This window comes from Colias croceus, chromosome 16 (assembly GCF_905220415.1).
Source record: "Colias croceus chromosome 16, ilColCroc2.1".
Lineage (NCBI taxonomy): Eukaryota > Metazoa > Arthropoda > Insecta > Lepidoptera > Pieridae > Colias > Colias croceus.
This window is the reverse complement of record NC_059552.1, coordinates 4,001,122-4,018,925: the sequence shown is the minus strand read 5'-3', so window position 1 is coordinate 4,018,925 and position 17,804 is coordinate 4,001,122. Positions and strand designations below refer to the sequence as shown.

General features: G+C 33.3%; 1 protein-coding gene across 2 annotated transcripts in view; it reads right to left on the bottom strand.

Annotated features, from left to right (window-relative positions):
- Positions 1 to 11,356: 11,356 nt before the first annotated feature.
- Positions 11,357 to 17,804, bottom strand: part of LOC123698310 (RNA polymerase II elongation factor Ell) — a 50,793-nt gene continuing 44,345 nt past the window's right edge. Inside the window, exon 13 of one of the 2 annotated variants that reach the window (XM_045644889.1) lies at positions 11,357 to 16,916. In XM_045644889.1, coding sequence (XP_045500845.1) covers positions 16,447 to 16,916 — 470 coding nt within the window. In that variant the 3' untranslated portion in view covers positions 11,357 to 16,446. The remainder of the gene's footprint in view (positions 16,917 to 17,804) is intronic. The other variant, XM_045644890.1, reaches the window with a different exon arrangement.

Here is a 17,804-nt window from a genome sequence, read left to right as displayed (position 1 = left end):
CTCTACTATTTCACTTGCCAATACTAGTCTATGAAATATGAACATATGGTTTTGACAGTTGAAGAAAATATGGTTCATATCGGCGATCTTCTCATTACAGAAAGTGCATATATTGCTGTTAATTATGTTCAGTCTTGCAAGGTGTGCGGGTGCTTTATTGTGGCCAAATCTTAATCTATTGATTGTGGTGATAAACTCACGACTAGCTATATCCAGCTCATCATACCAAGGTCTTCTCTGTAAATCCTCTTGAATATTTCCATACCATTTTCCTTTAAATTTCTGATCCTCCTTCCAGAATTGCAACCACATACTATTTAACGAAACATTTACATCGTAATAATAATCAGTCATAGGAACATGTATCACATTTCTGACGTCAATAGCATTGACCCCTACATAAGCAGTTTTGTCCGCTATTTCGTTGCCCAGAATACCTTTATGTGAGGGAACCCACATAAATGCAACTGTAGCTCCTTTATTATGCAACCGCCATACAAAATCCTTAATAAAATAGATAATATAATTAGTTTTAAAATTAAGATTTACAAGTTTCAGACTATTTATAAGACTTAAAGAATCTGTTAAGATTAGAAAATATTTACAATTATTTACACAACTAATCAATTTTAAAGCTTCAAAAACTGCATATGCCTCTGCCGTATAAATAGAGCACTGTTGATGTAGAACAAAGCTTTGAGCAGTACCCCTTTGGGGATCATACACCGCACTTCTCACATAATCTGTACCTTTACTACCATCAGTGTAGATTGTATAATAGTTTTGGTTCTCTTCTAAGAATGCTAGAAAATCAGAATTGTTATCAATTGACCTAGATAAAATTGACATTGGATGTATAATACTATTGAATGAATGAGTGTAACATGACCAGTGAGATTGTTTTTTGACATTTGAACATTGAGATTTTATTTCCAGGAAAATATGGCACAAAGTTGGGCATATACCTTTTAGCAGATCATTAGGTGAAGTCAGTGGACCATCTGTGTTTATTAAATGAGGTGAGGTGATTTTATTTATAATAAGGAGATTATTTGATGATAGTAGTTTTAAACAATATCTTTTTGCAAGTTTGATTCGTCTCAATAATAGAGGCATAATATTTGTTTCAACTTCCATGGCCCTTATGGGAGTCGAACACATTGCCCCTGATATGATCCTCAAAGCTTTGTTCTGTATTATATCCAGTTTATGAGTATGAGTGCTATTTAAGTATGCCAAAGAACTATAATCAAAATGACTTCTGACTATGGATTTATATAAAATTGAAAGTATTTTGGGATCAGCACCCCATGCTACACCTGCTAGACATCTCAAAATGTTAACACCTTTTAATGCATTTCTAGATATATGTTTAATATGTTCTTCAAATGTGAGCTTGTGATCAATTATGATACCCAAGAATTTGTGGGACATTACTCTTGGAATAATATCACCATTAAAAACAACATTAATTAGTGGTGAATCCTTACCAAATAGCATAACACTACTTTTAGCAGCATTTATTTTTAAATTTAATTCGTGCTGATAGTAGTTACTCAACTGCCTTAAAGCAATGTTAACATTTTTAATGGCTGTGGTTAAATTCACATCTGAACTGTACAATGCTAAATCATCTGCGAACTGAAGTATATTTACATTTTTAGTATTTACATATTTACATATCTCACAAGTATACAAATTATATAATAAGGGTGATAAAGTTGCACCCTGCATAGTACCCTTTGACACAGTTCTGGGTCCATGTAAGATATTGTTATGCTTTACATATAATATTCTATTATTAAGAAAATCATAAATCCATTTACACAATTGTCCAGGTACACCTGCATTGCTTAAAACCTTCACCAGTATGCCAGGATCTACATTATCAAATGCACCTTGCACATCTAGAAATACACAAACTGTGTGTAATCTCTTGTCTTTTGCATTTTTCAGATCACTTATAAGAGAAACGAAACTGTCAGCACAACTTCGTCCTCTGCGGAATCCATATTGAACATGAGGGATAACACTATTTGATTCTGCATACCAATCAAGGCGAGTTTTCACCATGTTTTCAAATATCTTTCCAAGACATGACGACAGTGAAATTGGGCGATAGGAACTAGCCTGTTCAGGTGGTTTATCTTGTTTAAGTATAGGTAGAACACATTGAGTTTTCCATGAACTTGGTATTAACTTTTTATGCCAAAGATTATTAAGAACATTCAAAAATAAATTTTGTATTGATTCAGGTAGATGTTTAATCAATAAATATGGAAAATCGTCTAAACCAGGACTAGTATTTCTCCTAGATTGTAAACTCATTAGGAATTCAGACCATGAAAAAGGATCCAATAAAAATCGTGATTGCGGATTTTCATTATTAATATTAAAATAATTGTCTAATTGAACCCGGTCAGTCAAATTGGTGCTATCTGATAGTCTATCCAGTAGTGGTTGCACAAATTCATCTTTATATGACTTATTACTAATTCTGATATTCTTAAATCTTTTAATCAGATTCCAGATTTGACTGATGGGAGTAGTTCTATTGAAATTGTTACAGAAACTATTCCAGTTAATTCTTTTTTGTTCCTTGATAGTCCTTTTTTTTAAAGCATCTAATTTTTTATAGTTAATGTAATTATTAATGGTTGGATCATTTCTGTACAATTTCAATGCTTCATAAGATTTAATAACAGATTGTTCACAGATGCTGTTCCACCAGGGAGCTGGTGGTCTACTCCTGAAGTTGGTCCTGGTAAATCTAGGAATTACAATTTCTTTGAGTTTATCAAGCCGATTACAGAACTCCTCATAAGATTTCATCGGGTTCTCTGCACTGACTATCATGTCTTGGAAGACTGAATGTGAGGTTTCTGCATAATGAGTCCAATCAGTTTTGTTATATAAAAATTTGTCAACATGTTTATTGATTGTGTATCTTTCAATGCACATAGTAATGTCTGTGATGGTTGGGTAATGATAACTACCCATAGGATCATCATACACAGACCACTCACAAAGTGGGGCCAATTCGGGGCTAATAAAACTGACATCTATTGCTGAAGGATTGCGTGTAGGATAATTTACAGTAGTGAAGCTACCATTATTCAAAATACACAAATCATATTCATCAATTATATCATACAAGTTTTGACCACGAGTTTTAGTAGATAGACATCCAAAAGCAATATGATGTGCATTGAAATCACCACTCACAAAAAGAGGTTTTGGTAAATCTCTTATAATATTGCGCAATCTATTCATTCTTATATGTCTGCTTGAGGGAGGGCAATACACACAGAGAATAGATAGTGTAGTATTTTCTGTATATAAACTTATTGCTATATTTTGTATATCTTCATAAAAAGAGGTATTTAAAACATTGTATTTCAAATGTTCCTTAACTAATATTCCCACACCATTACGAGCATTTTTAGAATTTCTGTTGTAAAAATTGTAATTAGAAATATGAAATGATTGATGATCTTTCAACCATGTCTCATTCAATAAACATATATCAATATCTTTTTCATTTAAAAATTTTATAAGAAGAGGTTTTTTGTGATTTGCACCTTGGACATTGAATTGCGCAATACGTAAAGAGGGAGTTCTATGAGTACTTGTATCCATTATGTTGACAAATTTTTAATGAGGACATCTTTAATTAATGAAGAAGTAATTGGTTCGTTATCACTTTTATTGCCTATTTGGACCAGTGTGTGTACTAGGGCCATAAGCACATCACTGTTTCCAATGATTTGGGATTTTATATCGTGAATATTTACATTCTTTAATACAGGTTTAATATTTACAGACTTATTTACAGGTTTTTGTACAATATTTACATTTTTATTTACAGGGATGCCACGTGATGGCAGAGAAGGGAAGTCAGAACTTTCTTTTGTTTTAGCAACACTAGCATAGGTAATTTTATTTTTCTTCTCTAATATTTTATTCATTTTAATAGGACATACTTTAGAAATAGCTAAATGAGGTCCACTGCAATTCACACAGCAAATCTCATCTGGTCTATTGCATTCTTTATATGAGTGATCACCTGAACAGATTGAACACCGCTGTTTGCCATTACATATATTAGCAGAATGATTAAATTTAAAACATTTGTAACATTGTTGAAGAGGAGGAATATAATCAAAAACTCTATATGAGAATAAATCATATTGTACGTTCTCCGGTAAGGAATTTGTCAGAAATGTGATACTGACAGTTTGTGTTCCTACTAACTCGTGTCCTACTTTTTTCATAAATCGCCTAACTGCAATTATTTCATATACTGAGGTTAACTTTGTAAACAATTCTTTATTTGATAGATTAGTTGGTACGAATCTGATTATACCGGTCTTTTCTATTTGCGCTGCTGGAATGTATGCTTTGATGTTGTATTTTTGCAGAAAGTTGCCGTGGTTGAGAAAATTGTTAGCAGTGTTGTGCTGGTTGAAAATCACAACTATTTTATTGGCGCTAATACGCCTCAGTGCCACCACACCTTTTATATTGTTAAATATATGATTTAAATAAACTGGACTTTTATTTCCTATTCTTTCTTCTTTGTTGTTACTTTCCACATATACTTTGAATTGCATGTTAATGTTACTTTCCGGATAAAGTCTTTTATAATTTGGTTTACGGAAAGGTAGAAAAGAAGAGTCACTCTCACCACCGCCGCCAGTACCCGAAACATCTCGATCTTCAGGATGTCGTGGTCTCTTCTTAGAGGTGGGCGGGTTATCGCCGCCCCCCTCATTTCCATCCATTTTTTATGAATACACTATATTAATGTTATAATTTTAAACTTATTTACACTTATTTATAAAGAAATCGTATTTAATTTAATTTAAAGTTCAAAACTATGAACCGCGCTTTTTCAAATTCCCGCCAGAATCGTTCGTATTTTATTTTTGGCAGTTGGCACAGGCTATTGGACATTGGTCGTGATTTTACTCCGCCACCAAAGGAGTCCCACGGCAAGTCCCACGGTGCCGGTGAAGCTTGCTTACTAAGGCCCCGTTTCCACCTGCAAGTAAACTTCTGCAAGAACTGTCCGACAGTCTGACTGACAGCAACTTGCATGTGTAAACTCGGCGTTTCCACCTGCAAGTAGACTTGCAAGTTGCTGTCAGACAGACTGTCGCACAGTGGGTCGAAACTGCAATATGCGGACATAGCAACTTTTTTTGTCAAAATCAATTTTAAAAAATGCCCATCGATAGATCTTATCTTACTTATGAAGATATGTTATTAAAAGTTTTTGTGTAAGACTTGCGGTTTCTCAGAAAAAAAATGTTTTCTAATTTTGTTGTATGAAAAGGGACTTTAAGTGGTCGTTTTCCAGTAAGTCTTGCGAGGTCTTGCGTCGAAACCATTTTAGTATCATTGTTTGGCTCACTGACTATAATCCCACACTATGGGCGCGCACCCAAACTTGCCCGTTCAATCAATATTTAAATTCAAAAATTTAATAAAAAATTCAATTTAAAATCAATGTTATTGTTTTTTAAATGCTAAATTTGATCAATTTTAATACAAATTTGTAAAATTTACTTTAAATTTAGAAACTTATAATAACTTTGACATAAAATATATACAATTATAAACTGAAATATTGAAGCATTCTTATAAAAAAAGTCAGGATGAAGCGTAACTAGCACTATCAATAAATACAAACAGCATTTCAAAATATATGTATAAAATTTAAGCTTTTAATAAAATATAGAATTTTTTTTTTAATATTATTCAAAATGATGCTATAAAATGAAATGAAAAAACCAAAAAGACAAAAATATGCAGGTGATTATCTTATTTTGCAATGTTATTAGGCTGGTAACTTTGTTAATGATCTGTAAGTATATGTCGTATTATGAGCAGATAGGTAATCACAGTTTGTCTAATTACATTGTTATGATTCTTCTGTTTTTATGTGACAAACAACTCAATTACCGTGTTATTAAGGAAAGGGAAGAATTGTAGCATATATAAAGAATTTTAATTTAAATCAAATCAGTAAGAGATACGTACTTACTACCAAGGCATCTCGTGCAGTTCATAAAAATTTTTGTGCTATGGAAAGTCTAGTGAATAATATCGATTTGTTCATGGTGCTAAGAGAAAAAGTTGGTTCCTTTTCTGATAGTAAAAAACTATGTGAATATCTAAAGCAGACGTTAAATTTCAATTGGACGGAAGAAAATAGTGCAACGCTTTTGAAGTTTTGTCGTAAATTTTGTTCAAATATTTCTGGTAGATGGGAAAGGTCACATAGAACATTTTCTAATTTTGTGAAAAGAAATGGAGATTGGTTAGAGAGCGCCATTATATGGCCTAAAGATATCATCCCCCAAGGATGGGGGATCCCATCCCCCAAGGATGGGGGATCCCATCCCCCCTTCTTGGGGGATGATATCTTTAGGCCATATAATGGCGCTCTCTAACCAATCTCCATTTCTTTTCACAAAATTAGAAAATGTTCTATGTGACCTTTCCCATCTACCAGAAATATTTGAACAAAATTTACGACAAAACTTCAAAAGCGTTGCACTATTTTCTTCCGTCCAATTGAAATTTAACGTCTGCTTTAGATATTCACATAGTTTTTTACTATCAGAAAAGGAACCAACTTTTTCTCTTAGCACCATGAACAAATCGATATTATTCACTAGACTTTCCATAGCACAAAAATTTTTATGAACTGCACGAGATGCCTTGGTAGTAAGTACGTATCTCTTACTGATTTGATTTAAATTAAAATTCTTTATATATGCTACAATTCTTCCCTTTCCTTAATAACACGGTAATTGAGTTGTTTGTCACATAAAAACAGAAGAATCATAACAATGTAATTAGACAAACTGTGATTACCTATCTGCTCATAATACGACATATACTTACAGATCATTAACAAAGTTACCAGCCTAATAACATTGCAAAATAAGATAATCACCTGCATATTTTTGTCTTTTTGGTTTTTTCATTTCATTTTATAGCATCATTTTGAATAATATTAAAAAAAAAATTCTATATTTTATTAAAAGCTTAAATTTTATACATATATTTTGAAATGCTGTTTGTATTTATTGATAGTGCTAGTTACGCTTCATCCTGACTTTTTTTATAAGAATGCTTCAATATTTCAGTTTATAATTGTATATATTTTATGTCAAAGTTATTATAAGTTTCTAAATTGAGTCGATACATATCAAACTCCGGTAAGTCCATTCTAACAGAAATGTGGGAATCGAGGTATTTTTAATAACTTAAAAAATCAATATGTTTGGACCTTTATAATTTATGACGGATATAATATAATACATTAGAATTATTTTTACGAAGAAAAAGAAATGTATTACTTGATGATTATGCCAAAAAATTAGATTTAAATCTGGACATACAGGCGTTTGATATGTACCAGCAAAACTTACCGGGTTTTGAAAAACATCGGTTTGGACTTACAGGAATTTGAAAAATCTCTAATGGACTTACAGGGATTTGATAGAACTCAGTTTTGGGACGTACTGAGGTGGTGGAAATGGGTAGATAGTTCGTAGCGTTGTATTGGTATTGGACGTTAAAATAAAATATGTAAATTAAAAGATACAAATTATTATTATTATTAACCTTTATCATCCCACTGCTGGGCAAAGAGAGGGGTCAATAAATCAAAACGGTTGAAAAAATCTCAGTACGGCCCTGGCTGGCTGGCAGGGAATAACTACTGTGCGTGTGCAGTGCGTCGAGTTTCATTTATCTTTTAGCTGTTTTCTGAGCCTTGTCTGTTTTAGCTTTTGGTATTGTTTTTTTCCTTGCTTTGTCTAGAACCACCACCTCTATAGTAAAACTGTTTTCTTCCATCATTTATCAATTAAAACGATTTATAAGCATTGGTCACACCTGTTAGCTTCAACAAAATTGAGAGAAATGGCAGCCATTTTAGTGCCATACTGCGCTGTGATTGGTCGAAATGGACTTACCTGAGTTTGATAAACCACTGTCCAGGGACATACCGGAGTTTGAAAAAAAACATTTACTTTAACCCTTATTTTAATAGAGATACGATTGACTTACCTAACTTTGAAAAGTACAGACTGGTTTAGTTTTACAATTCAAAATTGGCGCCATTGTTATCTCAATTTTGACAGGGAGTGGACTTACCGGAGTTTGATATGTATCGACTCAATTTAAAGTAAATTTTACAAATTTGTATTAAAATTGATCAAATTTAGCATTTAAAAAACAATAACATTGATTTTAAATTGAATTTTTTATTAAATTTTTGAATTTAAATATTGATTGAACGGGCAAGTTTGGGTGCGCGCCCATAGTGTGGGATTATAGTCAGTGAGCCAAACAATGATACTAAAATGGTTTCGACGCAAGACCTCGCAAGACTTACTGGAAAACGACCACTTAAAGTCCCTTTTCATACAACAAAATTAGAAAACATTTTTTTTCTGAGAAACCGCAAGTCTTACACAAAAACTTTTAATAACATGTCTTCATAAGTAAGATAAGATCTATCGATGGGCATTTTTTAAAATTGATTTTGACAAAAAAAGTTGCTATGTCCGCATATTGCAGTTTCGACCCACTGTGTGTCGGACACTTCTCGCGGAAGTTTTCTTGCAGGTGGAAACGCGGCCTAAATTACCTACTTTAGGCCCCGTTTCCACCTGCAAGTAAACTTCTGCAAGAACTGTCCGACAGTCTGTCTGACAGCAGCTTGCATGTGTAAACTCGGCGTTTCCACCTGCAAGTAGACTTGCAAGTTGCTGTCAGACAGACTGTCGGACACTTCTCGCGGAAGTTTTCTTGCAGGTGGAAACGCGGCCTTACTCTTTGAGCTTGCTTGAATTTTGAAATGACAAGTGACAAGTCGGCGATTTTGCAGAAAAAGGCCATGTTGCCACCCTTTCACTGTGATTTGAACCCTATTAAAGACAAAAAATGTGTCCTGAATACTGACAATATTATGAAGGATTGCATTAAAATTATTCAATAAAATATGTGAACCGAAGTTAATTACTCTATGGGTGCTAATCAAGAAATCTGTTTTCTTTTTATACATAAACTTCCGTACCCAGCACATTAGAGGATATAAGCTTCTTGCCCAGCACAAATAATCAACATTTTGACACCTCTTACTCCAACTCTGGGGAATTAAATAATTTTGGTAACATAATGTTTTTACTTGCGAAGACTCCTTTCCTAACGCCGAGCCGCACTCTCACATAGAGTACGCTCTGAGTAGAGTACTAAAAAGGTTGTAAAGATTGCTATTATATTATGATCATACAGATACAATAATAATACAGAGACAACGATAAAACTATAGATATAAAATCAATTATTTTTGATGTCGGGTCTTTGTCGGGTACATAGGGGTACATACCTATAACCTAATCTACTAATCACAAAGCAAGTAATTTATTATATATATGTCGTGGTCAAATCGTAGATTTGATCATTTCATGATATGAGTGGCCATTTCACGAAATGGTCGCATATCGTGAAATGGCCAATTTAGTTTGGCCACATCATGATGTGGTTTGGGCAGATCAATGATAAGAAATCGTTTCACGATATGGCCAATTAACGCACGGTTTTTTCATGAAATGACCAAAATTATTTGATCATATCGTAAAATAGTTACATTAATCGTTGGTAGAGGCGCTGCAAGCTCTGTGTTTATGTGATAAGATGGCGGCCGCTGGCGAAAATTAAATTATTCGCAGTTAAAAACTTCATAATTCGTTTAATAACAATATTATGAAGAAAGTCATAGCAAAGAATTTACGACGAAGAGGTACGAGTACTATGGAAAATGTGGATATCTTATATGTATTTAAGAAAAAATGCGACTTAAATAAAATAATTTAAGAAACTACTACTATATTATTATAATTGTTTGTTTTTTAAAAAGCGATCTGCTTCTGGCACTCGCCGGCCGCTGCCGCGGCACCAAAGAGTATAATGTATCGGCACGCTCGCTTTGCTCGCTCGGCTCGTGCGTTGTTTATCAAAGTGTAACCTAACCTAACCTAATTGTTTTCTATTGCAAAAACGATTCGCTTCTGGCATTCGCCGGCCGCTGCCGCGGCACTAACTTAAATGACATTAAACAAGTTTTTAGAATATAGTTATTCTGAAATTTTTTAATATTTTATGGACTCTTTATATTTTATACGATCTGGCCAAATGTGGATGACCAAATCGTGAAACGTTGACGATTTAACGATCTGATCAAACTATGTTGGCCATTTCACGATATGCGACCATTTCGTGAAATGGCTACTCATATCATGAAATGATCAAATCTACGATATGACCACGACATATATACATAGGAAGGCTATGATATATATAAATGAAACCCGCGTTGTCACGGCGTCACGTGTGAACGGCTGAACCGATTTCGATAATTATTTTTTATTATATTCCTTGAAGTACGTGGATGGTTCTTATGTAGAGCAAACGTAAATAGGTATGTACCACGGGCGAAGCCGGGGGGACCGCTAGTTAAAAATAAATGTAATAAATCCAAAATCAGCAATAGAATATTGATCTACGATTTTTTTATTATTATTTTAGTCTCTATGTGCGATTTCCACTCCAAATAAATTTCAATTATTTCATCTAAGATTTCATATAAAAAAATACTACTTTATTCTTTGTTTTATAATAAAATTATTACTAAAATATGACCTCGATACAAGGTCTTGACATTTTATATCGATAAAATAAGATCATTAAAGGTAGGTATCAATCAGGACATGGTCGGCCGGAAGTAATAAATGTAGATTTCGTGAGCAAATCACTACATAAATAACTATAATGGATTTATATTCAGAGAATACACCTCGGCTAATGCACTTTCACTTTAGCAACGCACTTTCATTGACAATAGATATTTCGTTCATAATAGGAGAATACTGGTTTCTAACGTGCGAGCCACTTATTTCATGGACAAAAGAATAATATCCATCTACTCTAAAATAATTTTATGGTTAATTAATATACTTCTGGAATTATATTACAAGAATAAGTTATTGCACTCTATACCTATTATGTATTTTCAGTGAAATCGGGTCTCTGGTTTTTGTATCAAAATTAAAACACACTTTCATATTCATTCCAGTCCAATATTATTAATAGGATCCAATACAAATAATTTCAATAGGAATAGGTAATATGTAGGAAAAGAAGTTTTTGCTTGAAAAATATGACAGTGCGAGGATTATTATGTTTATGTGTGCAACTTCAAAATAAAACATCCGAAATCTTTGCATATTATTCTTTTTATATTTTTTTTCATCAGTTTAAATGGAAAATACAATTTCATTTATTTATAATGTTGTCATTTATTTATTGTAAACAAATATATTATAAAAGATTTACATATTACTATCAAAACAAAATATTCACAAAATGGCAGACTAACTAAACACTTAACTCAGCTGTTTTTTCAAGCATGCTAACAATTGCATCGTTTTGAGCTAAACAAGAAAGAGAAAGTTTGGCACTGATCCCATAATCGAAAATAATATGAAGATGGCAATAAATGCATATTGCAGCAACACTATCCGACATTTGCATCTGATAGTTAGTCTGTTTCTCCAGATTTAGAATAGGTACCTTTTATAACAATACTCTACACAACTTCCCTTCAGCTGTATTTTGTTGCATATCTTTAGTGACCAGCGCAAGGCGCGGTGCACGCCGCTGAGCTAAAGCCAATTCTCTGAAGGGCAATGCCAGAGAGCCTACATTTGACTATTGTTTTTGTGGTAACTTGATGATTGTAATTAACTAATCGCTGCCTCATTAAAATCGAAATTTATAATGACTTAATTAAAAAAAAACAACAAACTCTTGTTCCTTTCATAACAATACAAATTCCATTGAATGGATTAAATTAACTCAATTTATACATTCAAACAATTCATCAATCTAATCAAAAAATAAAAAAGTACCTCTTCTCATTTCTGCATTACCCTGCCTTAACAAAATTATATTATACAATTAGACAGTTGGCGAAACAAATAATAAAGCAATGGAAGAGGACGTGAGCAAAGAAATCACATAATACAAAAGGAACACTCGATACCGAGTTCGCTCTACGAGTGCTCTGAGTCGAGCACGCGCAATGATTTCCGAGTAGCGAAGAAACAGGTCCCTTCCACTGTTACATGAAATGCCGAAAAGAAAATAGTATAATTGATAAATTGTACCTATACTTTGTTTATAATCTAATTTTTTTTTACATTTTAATAATTTAAAAAACAACCAGCACTTGGTCGAGAAATTTATATCGTTTTTTTTTTGTGTATTTTATATTTTGATGAAATATTTAAAAGCTAATTAACGTGAGCCGATGTCAGGATTTCATAGCTTGTCGTCGTTCGCTCGAACCGGCTGGCAAGTGTCGGTGTCCGAGCTATAAACACTATACACAATAACACTAGCGTACCACAGTCCACATCTGACTCATATAATGCACTGATATCTCGAGGGGCACAAGGAATATCGCAGCATTGTTACGACCGCCGCCGTCGGGACTCGGCCTCGTATAATCCGTATTTCCCCGCTCATATACTATATATTTAATTAAAAAATAAACGCTACGATTACATCCCTTAACATTTCTAAACGTCTAATTCGTACTCTATTTACATTGACATAATACATAGTATTTAAATTGTTCGGTAAATCGACAGTCTTGCGATAACGCCGTTGGCCTGTCTCGACGGCGGCTAATCTTCTCTTTATCTGTACAGCAAATTTACAATAACGTTCGATCAGAATACGCAAACTCAATGATCTATATCTAAACAAATTATGTAATTAAATGATATTCACGCATCGCCCGCCTTTAAGCCGCTATAATATCAGCTATGTTAAGTATAACAGTGTTAAGTTTGCACATGACAAAGTAGCCACGGTTACGTGTGTCGAGCACTAAATATAAATACATAATAAATAAAATAGGCCATTTTTCATTGTAATGATCATAAATGGGGTTAACACAACCAGATTGACGCCACGGTCTACTTAATCAATTAAAGAACATAATATAAGATGATATTATATTAAATAATAATAATAATATACAAGTGGCGATTTTGTCATGCCGCAAAGAACGATACATGTTTGGGAATTAGTAATTCTAATTTATCACTAACTAGGATTTAATAAAAAGATGACGTTACTAGACTCTAAATATCGCCTACTCTGTACAATGGACTATGATATTTCATAGATATTCAATTGGTATAAACATGACAAAATACAAATATATATCTGTCCAACCTTTCTAATAACTTAATAGGTAACAATTAAGTGAATTTGACACTTATTACTCCCTTTGTGACAGCTTATTATTAAATTCATAAAAGGGATATAATTTCTCTCATAAAATTTGTATTATCTGGTCTGCATACTGTGCATGTGTCGGTTATTTTGATGCACTTCGCTTAGTCTATGACGCGTGACGTCACTATTATAAAAAAAACAAAGATGTGAAAGGTGTAAAGTGCATCATTGAACAGTGCATGGGTTGTCAGCAAAATGGAATGCATAATCACAACATCCACTTCATTCATAACAAGTTAACGTATAAGAGATACCTCCACGTGAAACAAAATGTACTAGTTAATATAATTATTATCTGTAGTAATCTATTATACGATACAAAAAAACAAACGACACTGCTTAAACTACTGGTAACAATAACATTTTAAAACGGTGTTGTTCGTGTTGAAATTTTTATTTTTTGCCATAATATATGAAAGAAATTAATATGTGACATGTGAGCTATATGAGAATTAGTATAGAGAAGAAAGCGCGGACAGACCGAATGTCGTTAAACTTAGCGATAGTACTAAATAATATAAATAATGAGGAGTAATGAAATAAAAAAAATAATAAATTTCGAAATGTAATGGTTATTATCTAATATCATGATCGAATTGAGCATTTTCATGAGTAATTTAAGGAGATAACAAACGTGTGAGCAAACAAAGGGACACTTACGCGAGAATTGACCAGAGAACTTGACGTTAGTTGACATTTTACGTAACATTCAATTGACCATTATAGTGTTAATCATTTTGGGTTAAAACCAAGAACCAAACTATACAAACACTCGAAAATATTTAATATGACGGAAGAACTAAAAAAATAATCATATTTTTGACAATTTTGTAAGAGGAAGACGAGATATGGAATTTTGAAATGAACTTAATTTACATGATAACATACGTTCGCACATTCTAGGAACTTTAATGAAAATCGGTATAAATAAATGAATACTATCGAGTGTTCGCATAAAGATTCTAGATTTAACCGTGCAGTGAAAATGAAATAGCAACGTCGTTTGACACAATAATTGACAAAACTAACCGAAACAACAGCATCTATAACAATCATATACTTACAATATTATTATGTTTCCATTATGCTATTCATAAATATATATTTAATTATAACAAATCAATAGATATATACAGTGAATGGAAACAATTTGATGTGAAATTTATTAAACAGTGTTTCTATTTTATCCATTGAAATAAAGTGAATAATTGGCGCAAATTCATTAGCGACTGTTATTTCAAAACAAATTGCAACGAGTCGTTAATTAACCCAAGCGACGGTAAATACTTCACGCAAAATTGCTAATAATTGATTCAGGGATTAAAGTAATCATCACTTAACGCTAAATCATTTTCAAATATGGACGTTAGAATCAGGACAATGTACGTAAGACGGTTTGCTAACACTCGGCTCATTTAAATTGTAATCATTCGTGTTTATTAGCGTGAAATAAAATTTTAGCAATTCATTAGATTTTTAAAGGTTTGTATAGAATATAATGCATTAAAACCGATAGTTAGTGTTTTTGTGTATCAGTGAAAATGAGCCCGAGCGAAGACTAAAATAACTACGTTTTATTGTGTTTTGGAGGGTTATCCGAAAAGGACCAGATTTCCTTAAGTCTAGTGGATGTCCAACACTGGCCGGTTGTTAACTTTCAAGACGTTCGTAGCAATTAAAAACTAATTTATTATGTAAAATGTATTTATAATTTGGCAAATATCTATGACCACTTTAACATAACAGCATCGTCGCGTTGTCGCCGCGAGTTATTTAACACTAGCCGAGTTCTCGATCATCGAATGAGTAACTTTGTGACGGTCACGAGTTTTTAAAGCTTATATACACGATCTCAACACGACGACGACGCGACGCTCATTACGGAACAAATATAATATATTAATTATTTTATTTTATAAGAACGAAAGAAAAAAAAAACTGAAAAAATATTACACTACCCATAGTAAAATTTAACAAGAACATGATAAATCTTTATATAATGTACTATATACAACATGCAAGCGGGGCAAGACGCATACATTGAACGTCCAACGTTAAAATATTGGATGGATTTGTAAGCGAAGGGACGATCGCGATCGACGGCGTCGCGAATGCAAAATAATTGGTTTTAAAGGCATTCAGTCCTTTAAATTGACATTTACAATTGAAATATTTTTTTGTATCCATCAATAGCGCACCCAATATTCCTTACATTATTTTATTGACGAAGCCAGTCAGAGACGAACGACCGGCACATATTTCATTGGTGTATGCCGCGTTTCATCTCTGACTAGGTCCGTCGGTAACAGATTGAAGAGTACTAAACAAATTGGCAAACCATAGCTGAATTTTGGACAACAATAACGAGACGGCAATATTTGACGAATGGAATTAAACTTGGACGAACAAACTACTATTGGACTATTATGTACTTAATTAATCACATTAAATATAGTACTTTCAGTATTTACACTATTCAAAATTAAATGAGATAAAAAATGAAATTAATCTTCTATATAGTGATGAAATGTCGCTTGCAATTGTCAACTACGCTAACAACAATAGCAAATAACGTTAAAATATAAACAGTGACCTCGCTTTATATTTCCACTTCCATCACGCTCGGGAGACTTAAGTTCTTCTATGACTAAGTAGAAAGATAACAGCTACGGAAAAATAATGTTCGATATATATATTAAATACAGTTAATGTCCGAAAATATGTAATATTATAATTAAGCTAGGTTTCTCTTATAAATGTTCTTTTTCATAAAATTCGTAGTGGGCCCTCATGTCCGGTATACTGCGGAGACGCACCGTTCCGTTCGCGTCTCGATAGTCGTCTCCGAATTAACTCTCTACGTCAGTTAAAATAATGGAAGAACTCTTCAACTTAAAATAATACGCCGCAATATCATAATATATGAAATTTACATTAATTACAATTTTACATCGCGCTCACCGCTCACTAACCCAAATCGGCAGGACACAATATGTGTGTGTATGAAAAATTTTGGTCGCGATCTCGCTAATCGTAAAAACCGCATCGAGCGCATCACACCGACTCGGTTAAGGCAGCATCAATAGGAAACATGTAAAACGACTCCCCTCTAACCAATATTTGAATATACACACATTTACAATACTGCAATTTGGCTTGCCCCGAGCGCGCGACGCTCGGTCCCGCGCTCGGCGCGACGTATAAAAACTCTGCCACTCGGGAGATACGTACAAAACTTGTAAATATATACATAACATCGGGAACGGGTCGCCCGGGGTGTTTGTGGTGAAAAAAAGAAAAAAAAAGCCGGTTTGCAGAAGGCCGTTTTTTTTTCTTTTTTTTTTTGTGTAGTTCCTCGGCGTTGTCCCGGCTCGCTGGAGACGGGTGTAAACGTGATATAAATAGTCCAATACAGGTGTGAAGGCGCGTCGGCACTAGAGGCAGCGGGCGGGCGGCGGCTTGCTCGTGTGTCAGTACGCTTGCGTCGTGCTCGCCGCAGACACTCGCTCCGGCTTCAGGTTGCGCTGGAACAAGCACGGCGCACACGTTAATATGGATTTATACGTACATTTTATTTAATATACATCCTGAGTTGGATTCATTTCATTTCAAAAATTCATTACATTTCATTTCATTTCATTTCATTCATTTCATTTCATTTCATTTCATCTCTTTCAAACAAAAACGATTCAATAGATTTTGATGATTCTTTGCAGTGTTACAGCCTATGTACAAGAATAGCACATAAGCTTTATAAAACTTTATTTTGCCCGTAGTTTCCTTCGTGGGTGAAAGCTTTTTTAATTCACTTCAGCTTTACCTTCAGGCCATTCCAATTATATATTTTGGTCTCCAGTATTTTTTTAAATTAACGCAAAAACACATCATTCGATATTTATTACGATTTGAAGACAAGCCCCTACCTAAGTAATAAAAATAAATGTATCAACTTTTTAAAAGAGTTTTACTTCAGAACCACCAACCACGTTTATACTTTTTTATAACTATTGTCTATAATAATCTATCACTAGTAGGGAGGACAAAATTATAAGAAGGAAGGAGTGCTAAAGTAAACAATTCATGCTTTATTTATTCATTTCATTTACCTACAACGTTTGTCCAAAGTCGATATTATGTAGAAGAGAAATACAAATCGTGTTGATATTGTAACATCTCACACACAACAAAACTACTCAATATTTCAATGACGTAGTTTTTTTATTTACTAAGGATTCATGCGGACATGCATTCATGCTGTGTCGAGATTTAAATTGTGCAATAGAATATAAAGTAATGAAATAATACCGAAGTTATATAATATAATAAACGTGTGTTTTACGTCAATGACCATCTGTGTTGATATAAAAATATATTAGTTTAATATTAATTTTAATATAATTGAACTTTGTCTT